Here is a 13799-nt window from a genome sequence, read left to right as displayed (position 1 = left end):
ATAAATATATAAAGAAAGATGTATTAAAACACATGGCAGCTTAGTAACAAAGGTCTTGCAAATAGCTTGCCCCATAGAAAATCAGCTTCAGAAACATAGTGCAGAGTTTAAGAATAAATCTTCTTGCTGTGCCCTTGAATCTCTTCTGTTGGTCATTTCCACTGTTGGCAAAGCAAATTATACCACACATTAATGCTGTGTATTAAAGCTTTCATAACAAAAGGCAGCATGACTTGGAAAGTGTCAGAAACCAGCAAAATGTATACAGAAAAGCACTATAATGGTAAATCCTTCACTTATTGAATATATCCTGGTAAATGGCTTTTCTTTCTACTAGCCAATTTAAATAAGACTTCCTAATCTGAAAGCAGAAGCAGCATCTGCTGTTGTGTAGCATGGCAGACAGCAGCCGGATATTACCTGTCATATTGTCATAAATGTAGAAAGAGCAAGTTTGGGACCACAGATAGGAACAGCAATGAAAGCCAGCATCTACTGTGGTGGGGTTGTGCCACATCTTGTGCTTCACCTGCAGCTACTGGTAAGGATGAAGAGATGGGAGTGCTTTTGATTAAAAGTGCTTTCCAAGCAACTCTGTGATCGTCTCCATAAGACTTCTGTTGGTTAAAGCTAGAAATTTCTCGAAATTTAAAGTGAGGAGAGAAATGAGAAAGTGCTTTCAAATCAATGGTCTGGTGCACTGCGGTTGAGAATACCCAACATGTGAACTATTACACTGAAACACAAGTTTGTGTATGCCTGCATGCATATATTTAAACGAAGACACTTATATTGCTACAAATGATAAACACGATTGAAAACACTTAGTTGTTTTTTTTTTTTTATGTCCTGAAATTAATCACATTCTGGAATCTTCTAGTTTCACTGTGGAAAAAATGTTTTACAAATCACTTTTTAATAGATGCAAGTACCCCAACCATCGTGGTTTTGAAAAAATTAGTAATACAGGATCTCATATTATTCCAGAGTTGAACTGTGTTTTAAACAGTTATTCAGAGTGGCTGGCTTCTGCACTGATACAGACAAGGAAATGCTCATTTTTAATGTAAAATTCAGTAAGAGGTCGAAAGTATGTACATTATCAAATAAAAGTCTTTGTGAATATGTGTAGCTGTTAAAACAGCTTTAGATTGATCTGATGAAAACCTAAGTTTTCGTAGTACTAACTTATAAGCAGGTTATTAAATACTTGGAAGAAAATGTGCTCTTGCAAATGTGTTCTCCCAATGAATGCTCAAACATATGAAATGTTTGTTTTGCTAAATGACTGTGTTTAAATTTAAAGTCTTATGTTAAACATTTTTACATTCAGGGAAACTGCACCACTTTGGAATGTAAGATTTTCTCTTTAATACACATGTCTCACTGAGAAAATGAGCACATTAAATTATTAATTCTAGACAAATACTTTTGCGTGAAAATTATGCACTGTTCATTCCTAAATTTATCTGAAACAGTCAACTTTTGGGGAGATGTTTTTGGAACTGCCTGTCTGCAGAATGACTTCGAATGAATAGAACACTTTGCACTGCCAGAAGCTTGTTCATTGTGTGCAAATACATTTATCTGCACATGTCTTAAAGCGTGGGTGTGGATGAATGGTGGACCAGATTATGTGTACGGTGTCTGCTGGCTTCCAGTCATCAGAACAGAAATAAGGAAAGGAGATCTTCATAGCTAAGATGTAAGCAGGTTTGCCATGATCATAGATGACTTTGTGTAACTTTGGTTTTCAGAATTGTTGAAGTGGTAATCCTCCCAGCAAAGTCAAATCATGACACAGGAATTAAATGTGATGTGGCTACTGCAGTCTTGTTGTCAATGTTCAAGTCACTAACTTATTTAGTAGAGAAGATCTAATATGGCCAAGCCATTCCCATGGCCATTTTGCCTCTGTGGAGTTCTTGGGTCTTTCTTAGTCCTTGCAGACATTATAATTATCCTCACAGACTTTGGGGAACTTAGGGCAATAAACACACATGCTGAGGTTCAGTTTCTGGAGAATGCTGCTCACTTGCATCCTTCCTGTATCCCTGCCTTGTAGGTATTTTGGTCTTGTTACGGGGTCTGCGTGCCTTTGCTGGCGTGCACAATTTGGTCTGAATTCCCTATTGATAGGAAGTGGGTTTGAGAATTAGCAAACAGGAATTAGGAACTATTAATGTTCCTGCTTGATACTGAATCAAGGCATAAAATCACGTTGTGTGTCTGAAGGAGTCACAAAAGCAAGGATACAGCTTTCAAAGAATTGCAACCCAGCACCCTTCCACTTGGTTGTTTCCTAATTCCCTGCGTTAAAAAGGTGCAGTAAGTGCTTTAAAATCTGCTTTTACATATACCAAAGCTGTTCTGTTTCTGTAGCAGCTATAGCTGTGCCACATTTTCTGTACTTACAAAGACACAAAGGTTAGCATCTCTAAAGTAAGGCAAAAGATGGATATGGATGGGTGGTGGTAACTTCAGACATTCCGCATTGACAGGTTTTGACACTTGTGACTTCAGTGTCAGCTTTTCAAACACACAGCAGTACCAGGCTGTGCTTTTAAAATAAATATTTACGAGCAGCGTGGCCAAAGGGGTGGGGGTGTCATGGATGGACGGTGGGCCATCGGAGTTTGAAGGCAGGCATCACTGAAACATGAAGACATCTTGTGGGGATATTTCGGATGGACTGTTTCCAATGCATTGACTTCTAATATGAGTTAACAGCTAAAAATCTTGTCAGCTCTTCTGTGATAGCCTAGAAACCACTTGAGTGAGGAAACTGATGAAGTGTCTGGTGATGCCTTCAGGCTTCTTCTAACTTGTCAGCATCCTGGGCTACTGGGAGCAGTAGTCTCCAGCTGCTGGCACTGCAGCAAGTTTGCATGTGACTGAACAAAATAATGAAAAATGAGAATATTCTTCATGCAAGGTGACAGATTTTACTATATTCAGCCACTTATTCGTGTTTCTAAAAAAAAAAAAATAGAGGAGCAAAAGGAGATCTTATTTCTAACTAATAAACTTACTCTTTTATTCTATTCTGTCTTTAATAAAACAAAATGCCAATTCATTTATGATTGTTTTCCAGATGGGAAAGAATGCTGCAGTTATTTAAGAGATGGACTTGTATTATTTTAAATAAGTGTTGGAAGCCTCTTATGATTTGCTTTTAATTAAACATTTCATTTCAACCATGCTCTTCACTAATCAGACCGCTTCTGTGCTTTTATTAGAGTTGTAGAAATTTTAATATACCAAAACCTCACATCTCCCTTCTGCCTTACGTATTTCTCTGTGGTAGCAAGGCATATGCTTTGCGTGTTATCACGAGATTGCTAATGCTGATATTCCAGTGATAGACCTCTGCTCTGGAAATAGATCTTTTCACTGTGCTTGATAATTTTCATGGTTGTAGGATATTGGAAAAAACCGCCATACATTGTAGTAAAAAGGAGCAAGTGACTGTTTTTTCTTAAATAAATATTAACTGTTTTTGAAGGTTCTTGGTGTTTTTTAAGTTTAAAACTGGTGATCTGTAGTCTGTGTTTTAAATTTGGAATATATTACTGAGAGTCTGTAAGTGTTTCAGAAGTTTCTGGTAGATATATTTGAAGTTAGCTACCTGTGTGTAATTGTATGACTTCAAAAAAAAATCCTTTAATTAGAATTCTACATAAATTAAAATTTGCTTTACAGAAACTTACTCTGAATAATGAGAACAGTCTTATCTTAGGAACTGAGTACATATTTGATGGCAGTGGGGAGGATGGGCAGCTTTAATTATTTTTTAATTATTTATTACCCATTAAAATATTAACAATTTTCACTTTAAATGCAATTCCATTGTCTTTTTAAGATGGTCCAGCTGAAGCATCTGTTACAAATGGAGGCACTGCTACCGCCGCAGCATTGAACGATGACCTGGATATCTTCGGTCCGATGATCTCTAATCCTTTACCAGCAGCTGCTGTATCTCCTGCTCAGGTAAAATTTATTTGGCCATATGTGTGCCTCAATTTGTGTGTTGGTGCACATAGTTTCTTTCCAGGAGTTGTTCTCATGGAGATTCAGAGAGAAGGAATGTGTCTGTTTGCAGCTGGAGACTCTAGCCATAATGACTACATTTTTCTCACTTCTTCGGGCTTCCCTGCACTTGGATATAGAATTAAGAGGGATATTTAGGAAACGCTACAGCAGATGCTTCTATCTTAAAGCTGCTGACAAATTGGGGTCTCAAGCATCATACCCAAAATCAAGAATGGATACCAAGAAAAACTAATACTGCTTCCTGGACTGATCTGTCTTTTTCTCATCTTGGAACTTATGTGTCCCTCCTTCCTCAAGGAAGGGGTGGCATGAAACCCTTACACCTGGTCTCCTCCCTGTCATAGCACCATGATAGTTCGAAAGAGACCCCATTGCCTTGTATGCTGTAGCTGGGAAAGGCAGCTTTGGGATGCACAAAGAAAGCACTTAATGCTGCATCTCCATCAAAGTAGCTTTCAGCCTCAGAGAACAAAGTGCTGGTGCTGAACGTGGCAGGTACAGATGAGAATGCACACGGGACGACTTCCTTACCCAAAGTGGCTTCTGACAGGGAGGTTTTGCCCCATCTGTGGAGACCTTTAAGGTTATTTGGAGGCTTCTGCTTGCAGAAGGCTTTCTGCCTGACTCAGCTGAAGCAGGAAGGTCGTCTGTATGTATTCTTGAATTTATGCTTTGGGACCTATGATCCGTACTTACTTTTCCTTCCCCAGTAGTTCCGATCATATAGAAACTGGAAGGAATGGTGTTGGAAAGTAATTGTGATTGGACTGGCCTATCGTCATTTTGTTCCCAAATGATCCATTTATCACTGTGGTCACCTCAAAGCCTTGAGGATCAATTGCTGTTGTCACAAGATTTGATTGTAATTGTTATTCTTTATATTTTACTCTCCCCTCATCTAGTTGTTGCTGAGGGCTGGCTTTCTGAAAAATGCTGGGTAGGGTTTTAGAGCCTGAAATCACACTTCTTTTTCAGCATAAAAACTACAGATAGGGCAGGCTTCCCAGCATGCCTTCAGCCAGCTGTAAATGGTGAGAGATGAGTGGTTTGGATGTGTTAGCTCAGACTGCAAAGGAAATTGTTGGTATGGATTTTCTTGGCTCTTGTGGATGTCTGTGTTCAAAGTACCAGAAAGGACGGTATCTAAGTGCACGCTGTCTGCTATTCTACCGCCTTATGTCAAAATTGATCTAGATAAACCTACCTGTAGAGCTAGATGGGAAAAGCAGGAGCCCATTTCCAGCTTCACTGAGCTGTTTAATGTATCCAATTTTGGTGTAGATTGGGTAAATTGAAATCTAGAATCATGCAGTTTCCACTCAACCCCATAATAAACAGACCGGCAATAGTAGCACGTGTAATAGGAAGGGCTGACTTGTGTTTTTCCCCTTTTCCTGCCTTTCTGATGCTGAAAATGATTTCCCCTATATGTAGTTATTGTCTGCACAGGAGAAAAGATTTTTGGGGTACAATTAACATTGCCCAATCAGTCTTTTCAGGGAGCTTTCAGAATTGCAGCTTTCTCTTGATTCCATTCCGTGAGCAAGTGGCGAGATCCTCTGGTTAAACAAGTGATGTAGCTGCAGAGTTCAGGAAGCCAAAAAGAAGGCTTAAGAGTGAGAAAAAGTTAAGTGAAGGGTGATTATCTGGATGGTGATGATTTCTGAAGCGTTAAATAATGGGGTGGCTGCTACAGCATATTGAATAAAATGTATTAGCAGTTAAAGGTAAGAAAGTGCATTTCTGTGATAAAGATTGTTCTGATATTTATAGTTTATCTGTGATTGTGCTAGTTTGTAGACCAAGTATAGCACTTATTAAATAGATTACAAAGTAGTAAAAAGGAAAATATTCTCAATATCTGTGAAGTATCAACTTGTTTGTATCCTGGGAAGCGTGGCTATATTTACTTGCAGTTAACAAACCAGTCCAGATTTTTAGTGATAATTTGCTTTTTTCTGAGAGCCATAATCAGGAGCGGCAAATAGAACTTTTATCAAATAAATGGCCCTTATGGCATCTTGCAAGATTTAATTCTTGGTTGTCTTCCATTTTTAATCAGCAGTCTCAAAGAAAATGTGATATAAACAGATAATTTCCCTAGATTAGAGGCAGGGAAATGGTAGGTAGCAGAGGATGGGTTTCTGGTGCTGATTAAATGGCTTGCTTGGTAAAGTGAATATTCCATTTTCCTTTAGGTCTAAAAAGGCCTTGCAGGTCTTGCACATTTGGACGGTGGTATCTAGTTTGGGCACTGATTCTGGAAAGGACTTGAGGGTGCCTCTCATTTGGCAGCAGGATGAGTATTTTGCAACATGGATAAAAGTTGGATGGGATTCAGGGATGTGTCAGGAAAATACTGGAGGCTGGAAACTATGCTTTGTTATGAGATTTTAAGGATTCTCTCTGTTTAATGTACTGAAGCAAAGAGGTGGTGTGATTATGTTCTGTAATTATTTTGTATGAGACTGCAAATGGGAAGGTGGACATGGAGTCCAGTAGCTGAGTAACCCTACTGTGCAGTTCCTACATTTGGAATTGGAAAATTCAGAGTAGAAATCTGTGGCCAATTCTGAAGTTGGGATGAGTAGCACTTGTTTGAATATCTAATAATAGAAAGAACCAACTTCAAAAACTGAAGGTAAAAGAAGGGATCAAATGCAAAATAGTATGGCTTACATTCTCACCCAGATTTGCTGTGGTGTTCTGCATAGGTGTTTCTGAGATACTGCAGCAGGGTTTGTGGGCATCAAAAGAGAAGGAAATATAACTTCTGTTCCTCAGACTGATTTGCAGGAGCAACATACGCTCATTCGTTATTCACAGGATTGCTTTTCTTTTCCAATCTAACCTTTAAGTTAGGACTTAGTATTCGATGAGTATTTTTATGGCACTGCAGAGCCCAGAAGTGTACTGTTTGAATGTTTTATAATGAGAACAGAACAGTGTGATGTCTGAAGAACTTAGGATTTGTTGTGACAGTCGACATGGCTAAGACATGATTTTAAATGAAAACAAAAGCATTTATTTATTTTTTGTTCTCAACCATTACTTCAGTATACAGTGTTTTATTGACTTTTACTCTCCTTTCAGATGCGTCTTTATTATAGTTTTCATAAAAACTAAAAATATTTCTTCCTACTTCTCTGTGTAGCTGGATATTAAAAAAAAAAAAAAAACAACAAACAACAGTTGATTTTGTAAAATGCACAATATGGGAATGGGTAACTTTTTTTCTAGAAATTTGCTGACTAGCAAATTCAAGAGGGTTTCAGTTAGCTTAACCAGCTCCAACTGTAAAGCTAGATAAAAGGCATGTGCTATAAAATTTACCAATTATGCAGTGTTCGTGGACAGAAAAAGAAAAAATGACATTTTGTACGGTTAGTGACACTTTGTAATGTGAAGTGAGCATAGCTGAATTATAATTATTAGTACAAGGTTTTTTGTTGCCAAACATTGGATGGGAATTGTACAACGGTCTATCACTCTTCGTTGTAATTAAGCAATTTCCTAAATTGTTTTAGCCAGATTGTAATTTCAGATTTTGTATGGGAATATCCTCCAGCAAAAATGTGATCTTCAGTCTTTGCGGAAACTTGTTGTATGGGGGAGACGTGGAGAACTGTAGGTAGTAAGTTAAAAAGTATTAATTCACTGAAACACTTCATGTGCATCTTTAATTGAGCAAAATACTAAAATCCACTGAAATTACACTTTGGATTTTTCTGTGCCTGTTTCAGATCATATTGGGAACTGAGAATTGGTTCAAGGGCTACCAAAATATGTTTTTGTAGAGATGCTATATGTTCTTCATGAGTGTTTGAAGGCAAACTTTAAAGTAGTAATGTGGTTTAGATAACTATGCGTTCTCAAATACTCGTTTTTCCCTGAGGCCAGATGTATGCACTTACTGTGGCTGCTATCCATCATCCCACAAGCTTTAACTTTTTAACAAAAGTTGTGGTAATGATGATGTGTCGTAGTCCTTGTTTTTTTCTGGACAGCAAATGAGTTGCTCAGAAACTTGCTTTATGGTGAATGTTTTTTGTGTGAGGCCTTACTGGAGAGCTATTTAGTTCTGTTATATTATGATCTGTTGGATTGCTTGTGGCTTCTGCTCATGTTTATTTTATCCTTCTAGACTTTGAGGTAATCTGAAAGATAAGTTTATTCCTTCATCTGAACGTGGGGGATGTGGAGTGTTTCTCTAACTGTAGAAAATCATCGTTGATACAACCTGTGGTGTCTGGTGATGACTGGCAGTGTTCAGTGGCAGGCTGGACTTGGGGTTCACACTGAAGCTTCTTACTCAGGCAGTCGCTGTATGTTTGCACATGGTAGGCAGAGCTGAAATCCTGTGTAATTATGTCTGTATCTGCAAATTGAAGCTACTCGGATCTCTAGTCTGTGTTTGGGAAGTTGGTCATTGGGAATTCTTCAGCACCGTGCTGCTCCTGGCCCTTCTTCAGCAAATTGTTTAGATGTGGTGTCAGTGATCAGATTATGGAACATAGAAGTGGTCAAATGATCTTGAAATTATTGAATTATTTGTTCTGATGCCAATAGCTGTTTGTTTATCTCGTGAAGAAGCTTAAGAGGATTTCTGCAGTTTAGTATAAATTAACATTGGTTAGCGCTGGTCCTAAGTTCCTTTTTCTATATGTGTGTTCACGTTGTGGCAATTCAAATATTGCTGGAAGCATTGATGCACAAGATTTGAATCATTTTGAGGTCATGGAATCATAGCAGCATTAAGGTTGGAAAAGACCTCCAAGATCATCTGGCCCAACCATCACCCTACTACCAATGTCCCTAAGCACCACGTCCGACCTTTCCTTGAACACCCCCAGGGACAGTGACTCCACCACCTCCCTGGGCAACCCGTCCCAATGCCTGACTGCTCTTTCTGAGGAGAAATGTGTCCTCATTTCCAACCTGAACCGTCCCTGACACAACTTGAGGCCATTCCCTCTAGTCCTATCACTAGTTATCTGTGAGAAGAGGCCGACCCCCAGCTCCCCACACCTTCCTTTCAAGTAGTCGTAGAGAGCAATAAGGTCTCCCCTCAGCCCGCTCTTCTCCAGACTAAACAACCCCAGGTCCCTCAGCCGCTCCTCACAGGACTTGAGCTCCAGGCTCTTCACCAGCTTTGTAGTCCTGCTCTGGACATGCTCCAGGGCCTCGATATCCTTCTTGTAGTGAGGGGCCCAAAGCTGAACACAGTACTCGAGGTGTGGCCTCACCAGAGCCGAGTACAGGGGGAAGATCACCTTCCTGGTCCTGCTGGCCACACTATTCCTGATACAAGCCAGGATGCCGTTGGCTTTCTTGGACACCTGGGCACACTGCTGGCTCATGTTCTCCCAAGTGTTGTATTTCTGTTCTTCGGTGTTGACCTTTTTCAGTTTTAAACTCTTGAAACTTCTGATACAAATCTCAATTGTTCTTGTGTTGAGTGGCAAGAACGTGCCCTCTTTTATTATATTCTTGATGAAAAAGACTGCTTCAAGCTATATACAGACATTCCTTAGTTTACCTTTCTCCTGTTTTAACTACTCTTGTGCTTCTTTAGTTTTATGTTTAAAGAATGCAGTGCTTCAGAGAAGGCCATGAAGTCTGCAGTAGGGTGACATCTCTTCTTCCTGGGGAACTGGCAGAACAGTGGGTGCTTGTAATGTTGCAATCTTTGTGGTTTTAGTTGAATTACACTTTCTTCCTCAGCTGTGATAGACAAACCAGAATCATGACCCAGGTTCCCCTCTGTTTCCTGAAGACATGGCCCAGCTGAAGAGGCTTGACAGGGAATGAAGAGTAGAAGGTGCTTGTTCTTGGACCTCTCTGCATGCTGAAAATTTGTAGGCACTATGAAGTGTCTCCAGCCTATACTTTGCAGTATACTACTACTACTTTTTTCTTTCTCGTCAATAACTTTACATTTTGGGCCATGATGAGTAAAAATGTATATAATTCAGTGCAGAAGCCATACCAGACTAATGAATTGTTGAAGAAGAGCTGGAATTTAGATATGATGGATGTTATTACAGTAACAGGATCTGCATCACTCTGCGCCTGGGGGAAGAGAAGGAACTAAGGAACTCCTTATATAAGTCTGTATCTTGGCGTGCTTTTGAAAGCTGTCATATTAGTATGCATGCTGTACAGTTCGTAGTGGAGGTAACGGTGCTAAGAAGCTTACAGTCTAATGGAGAAATAATGTAGATGTGCAAAATTCTGTGATTCTGTGAAAATAGCCATGTGCAATTTGTGTAGCCAGATGGTAAAGTGATGGATTCAGCTACCAGATTTGTGGTCCTGACACATTTTGCTGACACTTTATGGTGAAAATTTCCCTAGCTTAGGTATTACCTTTACAGGTAATAAATAAGCTGTCAATAACTAAACCAACTTACATTTGAACGTGACGCACATTTGAGATAACGGCTAGTAGTTCAGATAAATTCTGCTGTATCAAACAGCTCAGCAGTGTTATTTCTTAACCACCTGACAAGTGTTTAGTTTTGATACAGCGACTGAGAGTACTGCACGTAGCCTGTCTTGAAGGCCTGATACTATATGTATTCAAGACATGCTTTTCTAGAGGCCTTGGAGAGCATGAGAATGTTAGGTATGTGAAAATGATCTCAATGTTTTTTTAACTTGAATGCCACCTGCTGTTTTCTTGCCATGTATTTTGCATTATCTTCCATCTATTTAGCTGTTGAACACTTAGGGCAGTGGTTGTTCAGTGCCTTTGGCTCCTCTTACAATCTTCCCCAAACAAACTGAAGGAACAGACGTTCATTGAACATTCATTTCAAACGTAGCAGGTGATCAGTCCCCATGGTCTTTAGCTGTCTCTTCTCTTTTGTGCACACATGTATGATTTGCTTTATTTCACTAAAGCACCTACAGGTAGCAATATTTCATGTATCTGGAGACGATTTTAATCTGAGGTCACCCCAGATGAGAACAGTTTATCTCTGATGCTATTGTTTATTTAAAACCAAACTAAAATGCACATGAAAACAAACAAAAACCAGAAAAAAACACAGATACTACTGTTTTCCCTCCTAGAAAAAAGCAAACCTTTTCCTTACTGCTGTATGAGTGGCAGAGAAGATGCCTCTGTTAACTCACCTCTGCTATTTAAATGTCTTTCTCTAGTATGCTGAGCACAGCTGTTGTACAGAGGCTACCTTATGCAGTAAGAGGAGAACATCTAATAATTTGGTAACGGGAGAACACACAATAATTCGGTAATGGGACTTCCTGTGTGAATGCACGGGAAACAGGTGCAACCATTTAGGGTGGACTTTTACCTGAATACATCATTTAAATTCATCTCCGGTATTTTCAAAGAAGGTCACACCAGCCTGACAAATAATGCTCTCAGACTGAGAGGACTTCCTACTGCCCATTACAAAACTCTTATTTTGGCTTTGCAATCACAATTTGTTGTCAGTTACAAGCAGGAGGCACCAGCTTTATTAATACATGCTGAAGGAAGTTGGTAATTTAAGTACATGTTGGCCAGAGAGATGATTTCATGGGAGTTAAACAGCTACGGGTCTTTTTCTGTCTTCTTTCCCCTTTGTAGTGCCATCATCCTGCTCTTTGTAGGATGGCTTCCATAGGGTCTCAGTTTGACTTTTGCCCAAATTGACTATTGTATAAATGCAGGGTTTTCAGTTGCCAGAGAGTTCCCATTCCTTACTCTCTGCCCTTCCTACAGTAGTCTTGGAGATTCTGCCCATCAATCATCCGAATCCACACTCTTTCTCCCTATGGTTTCTGACCAATTTAGTTGGTATCACTTTTTAAAAGTTATTTTCCTCCTAATTTATAACACTGCCTTATTCCATGGCTTTTTAGCACTGCAGCAGTCAGATACGCTTTTTGAGGCTGTGTACTCAATGCTCGTATTGCAGTGTTGGTACAAATCCAGTGTCAGTAAGTGTAGGGGAGTTTTCAGGGCCTGCCAGCAAAACCAGGAAAGCATCGAGGTTGTGGCTCCAAGGGAGAATACAGATGTCTTACAGCAGCTGCTTGTTTTGGGGTGGCATCTTGTCCTACAGGCATTGCTGTGGGATGATGGTGAAGAAGGAGACGGACCTGACTGCAAATCCAGTCCATTTGTTGTGGTACTGCAAGTAGGTTTTTGTGTTTTGTAGAAAAGGGTTGAAAAATCGCATAGGTTCTGGCATCAGGCAGATGTATGCTAACTGGGTGGTGTTGTTTGGCTGGACCATAACTTAAATACGTGCTGTGATCCTGGCTTTCTTGCGGTGTGCATACAGTTGTTATGTATTGAAAGTTCCCGCTGCTAACAGAATGAGTTGGTTTAAGAAATGTAACGGGAGTGCAGCGTATTGCCTTGTTACCTAAGCAAACTCTGGTATGGAAGTGTGTGTGTTAACAGCAAAGTAACATAACTGACAGACACTTGGAGGAAATTTGTTTATAAAACACTTGGTGCAAGAGCAATAAAAAGCCTGACAGCCTGAGTGTGGTTTAGGTTTTCAGTCCTGGGCTACAGTAAGCTTCAGATAATTAAGCTTTCTCAATAACTCAAACGTGCTTAAAGAACTAAAAGCTAATTACATTGTATTTTAGAACTTGTATTACTTTATCAACTGAAATTTTATTTCTGCCTTTTCTCCAAAAAATACGATCCTCTTAGCTGGAGTATATTCTAAAACACTGAATCTTTTGTTAGCTCCTCTCTAATTTATTCTATGAGAGGATTAATGAGATGTGAATTGTAATCTCCTTATTGATTTCCTAATTATTTTTCATAATCTAGCTAAAGCTTGTGATTTATGCTGCTCACTGATAAAAAATAATAATAATGTAGGAGCACCAAGAGTGAATAACCTGTATGTGTAATCCCTGGTGTTGGTCTGGGTTTTAGTCTTGTTTCATAACCTGTCTGGGTGGTGTTCTTGCCATACCGCATGTACTGCTGTCTTGCTTTTCAAAGCCTCGTTTAATTTAATCTCTACAAATGGACTGGTTTTCATGTTGTTAAGGGATGAGGGTGTGCAGTAAATATTTAATGTAACAACTTCTGCTGCTTTCCTTCAGTAGTCTGTCTTGACCTTTATTTCCCAGAGCGCTTCCACTAAACCAGCAGCTGCCACCTTGTCTGCAGCATCCGGGGATCTCGATCTGTTCACTGAGCAAACAACAAAATCAGAAGAGTCGGCAAAGAAACAGCTCTCCAAAGACTCCATCTTATCGCTGTATGGCACAGGAACCATGCAGCAGCAGAATGCGCCAGGTAAATCATCTTGTGACTGTTTCTAATGCAATTTTATTTTAAGCTTTACCTGGAATGCAATAATCTCCTACGAGTGTACAACCAAGGTGGGGTACTCTGCTGCCTCTCTTCAAATGAGGAATTCTGTTTTTACCATTTACAAGCAATGGGAAAATTACTGAAACATGAATATTGAAGCTGCAGAACACAATAGTGTGATTGTAATGTATTTATAGCTGTTGAAATTACCAAGTATGCATTTGACTGAAAGATTTGTGAATTCAGCTTCTGCCGTCTAATTCTGCCAGGATGAGGGCAGAGCTGTCATGTTTTGATTTTGGCTATATTTGTGTGAAACCAAAGACTTTTAGTACAGCAATTGAAAGATTCTCACTGATCACAGGGATTTGCCAAACTCTTTTGGGTGGTTAATTTGTGGTGGTGAGTCCCTTTCCTTTGAGAGATTTTAAGCAACTTCCTACTT

General features: G+C 39.5%; 1 protein-coding gene across 4 annotated transcripts in view; it reads left to right on the top strand.

The window, feature by feature from the left end:
• SMAP1 (small ArfGAP 1) overlaps window positions 1-13799 on the top strand; it is an 82861-nt gene that overhangs the window by 65628 nt on the left and 3434 nt on the right. For 2 of the 4 annotated variants that reach the window (XM_068678232.1, XM_068678234.1), the window contains 3 exons: window positions 3863-3990; window positions 12132-12206; window positions 13168-13336. In XM_068678232.1, the coding sequence (XP_068534333.1) occupies window positions 3863-3990; window positions 12132-12206; window positions 13168-13336 (372 nt within the window). The remainder of the gene's footprint in view (window positions 1-3862; window positions 3991-12131; window positions 12207-13167; window positions 13337-13799) is intronic. The other 2 variants (XM_068678233.1, XM_068678235.1) reach the window with 1 other exon arrangement.

The sequence above is a fragment of the Anas acuta genome, chromosome 3 (assembly GCF_963932015.1).
Source record: "Anas acuta chromosome 3, bAnaAcu1.1, whole genome shotgun sequence".
NCBI classification, from domain to species: Eukaryota; Metazoa; Chordata; class Aves; order Anseriformes; family Anatidae; genus Anas; species Anas acuta.
The sequence above is the reverse complement of the archived record's forward strand: the minus strand, read 5'-3'. Positions and strand labels throughout refer to the sequence as shown.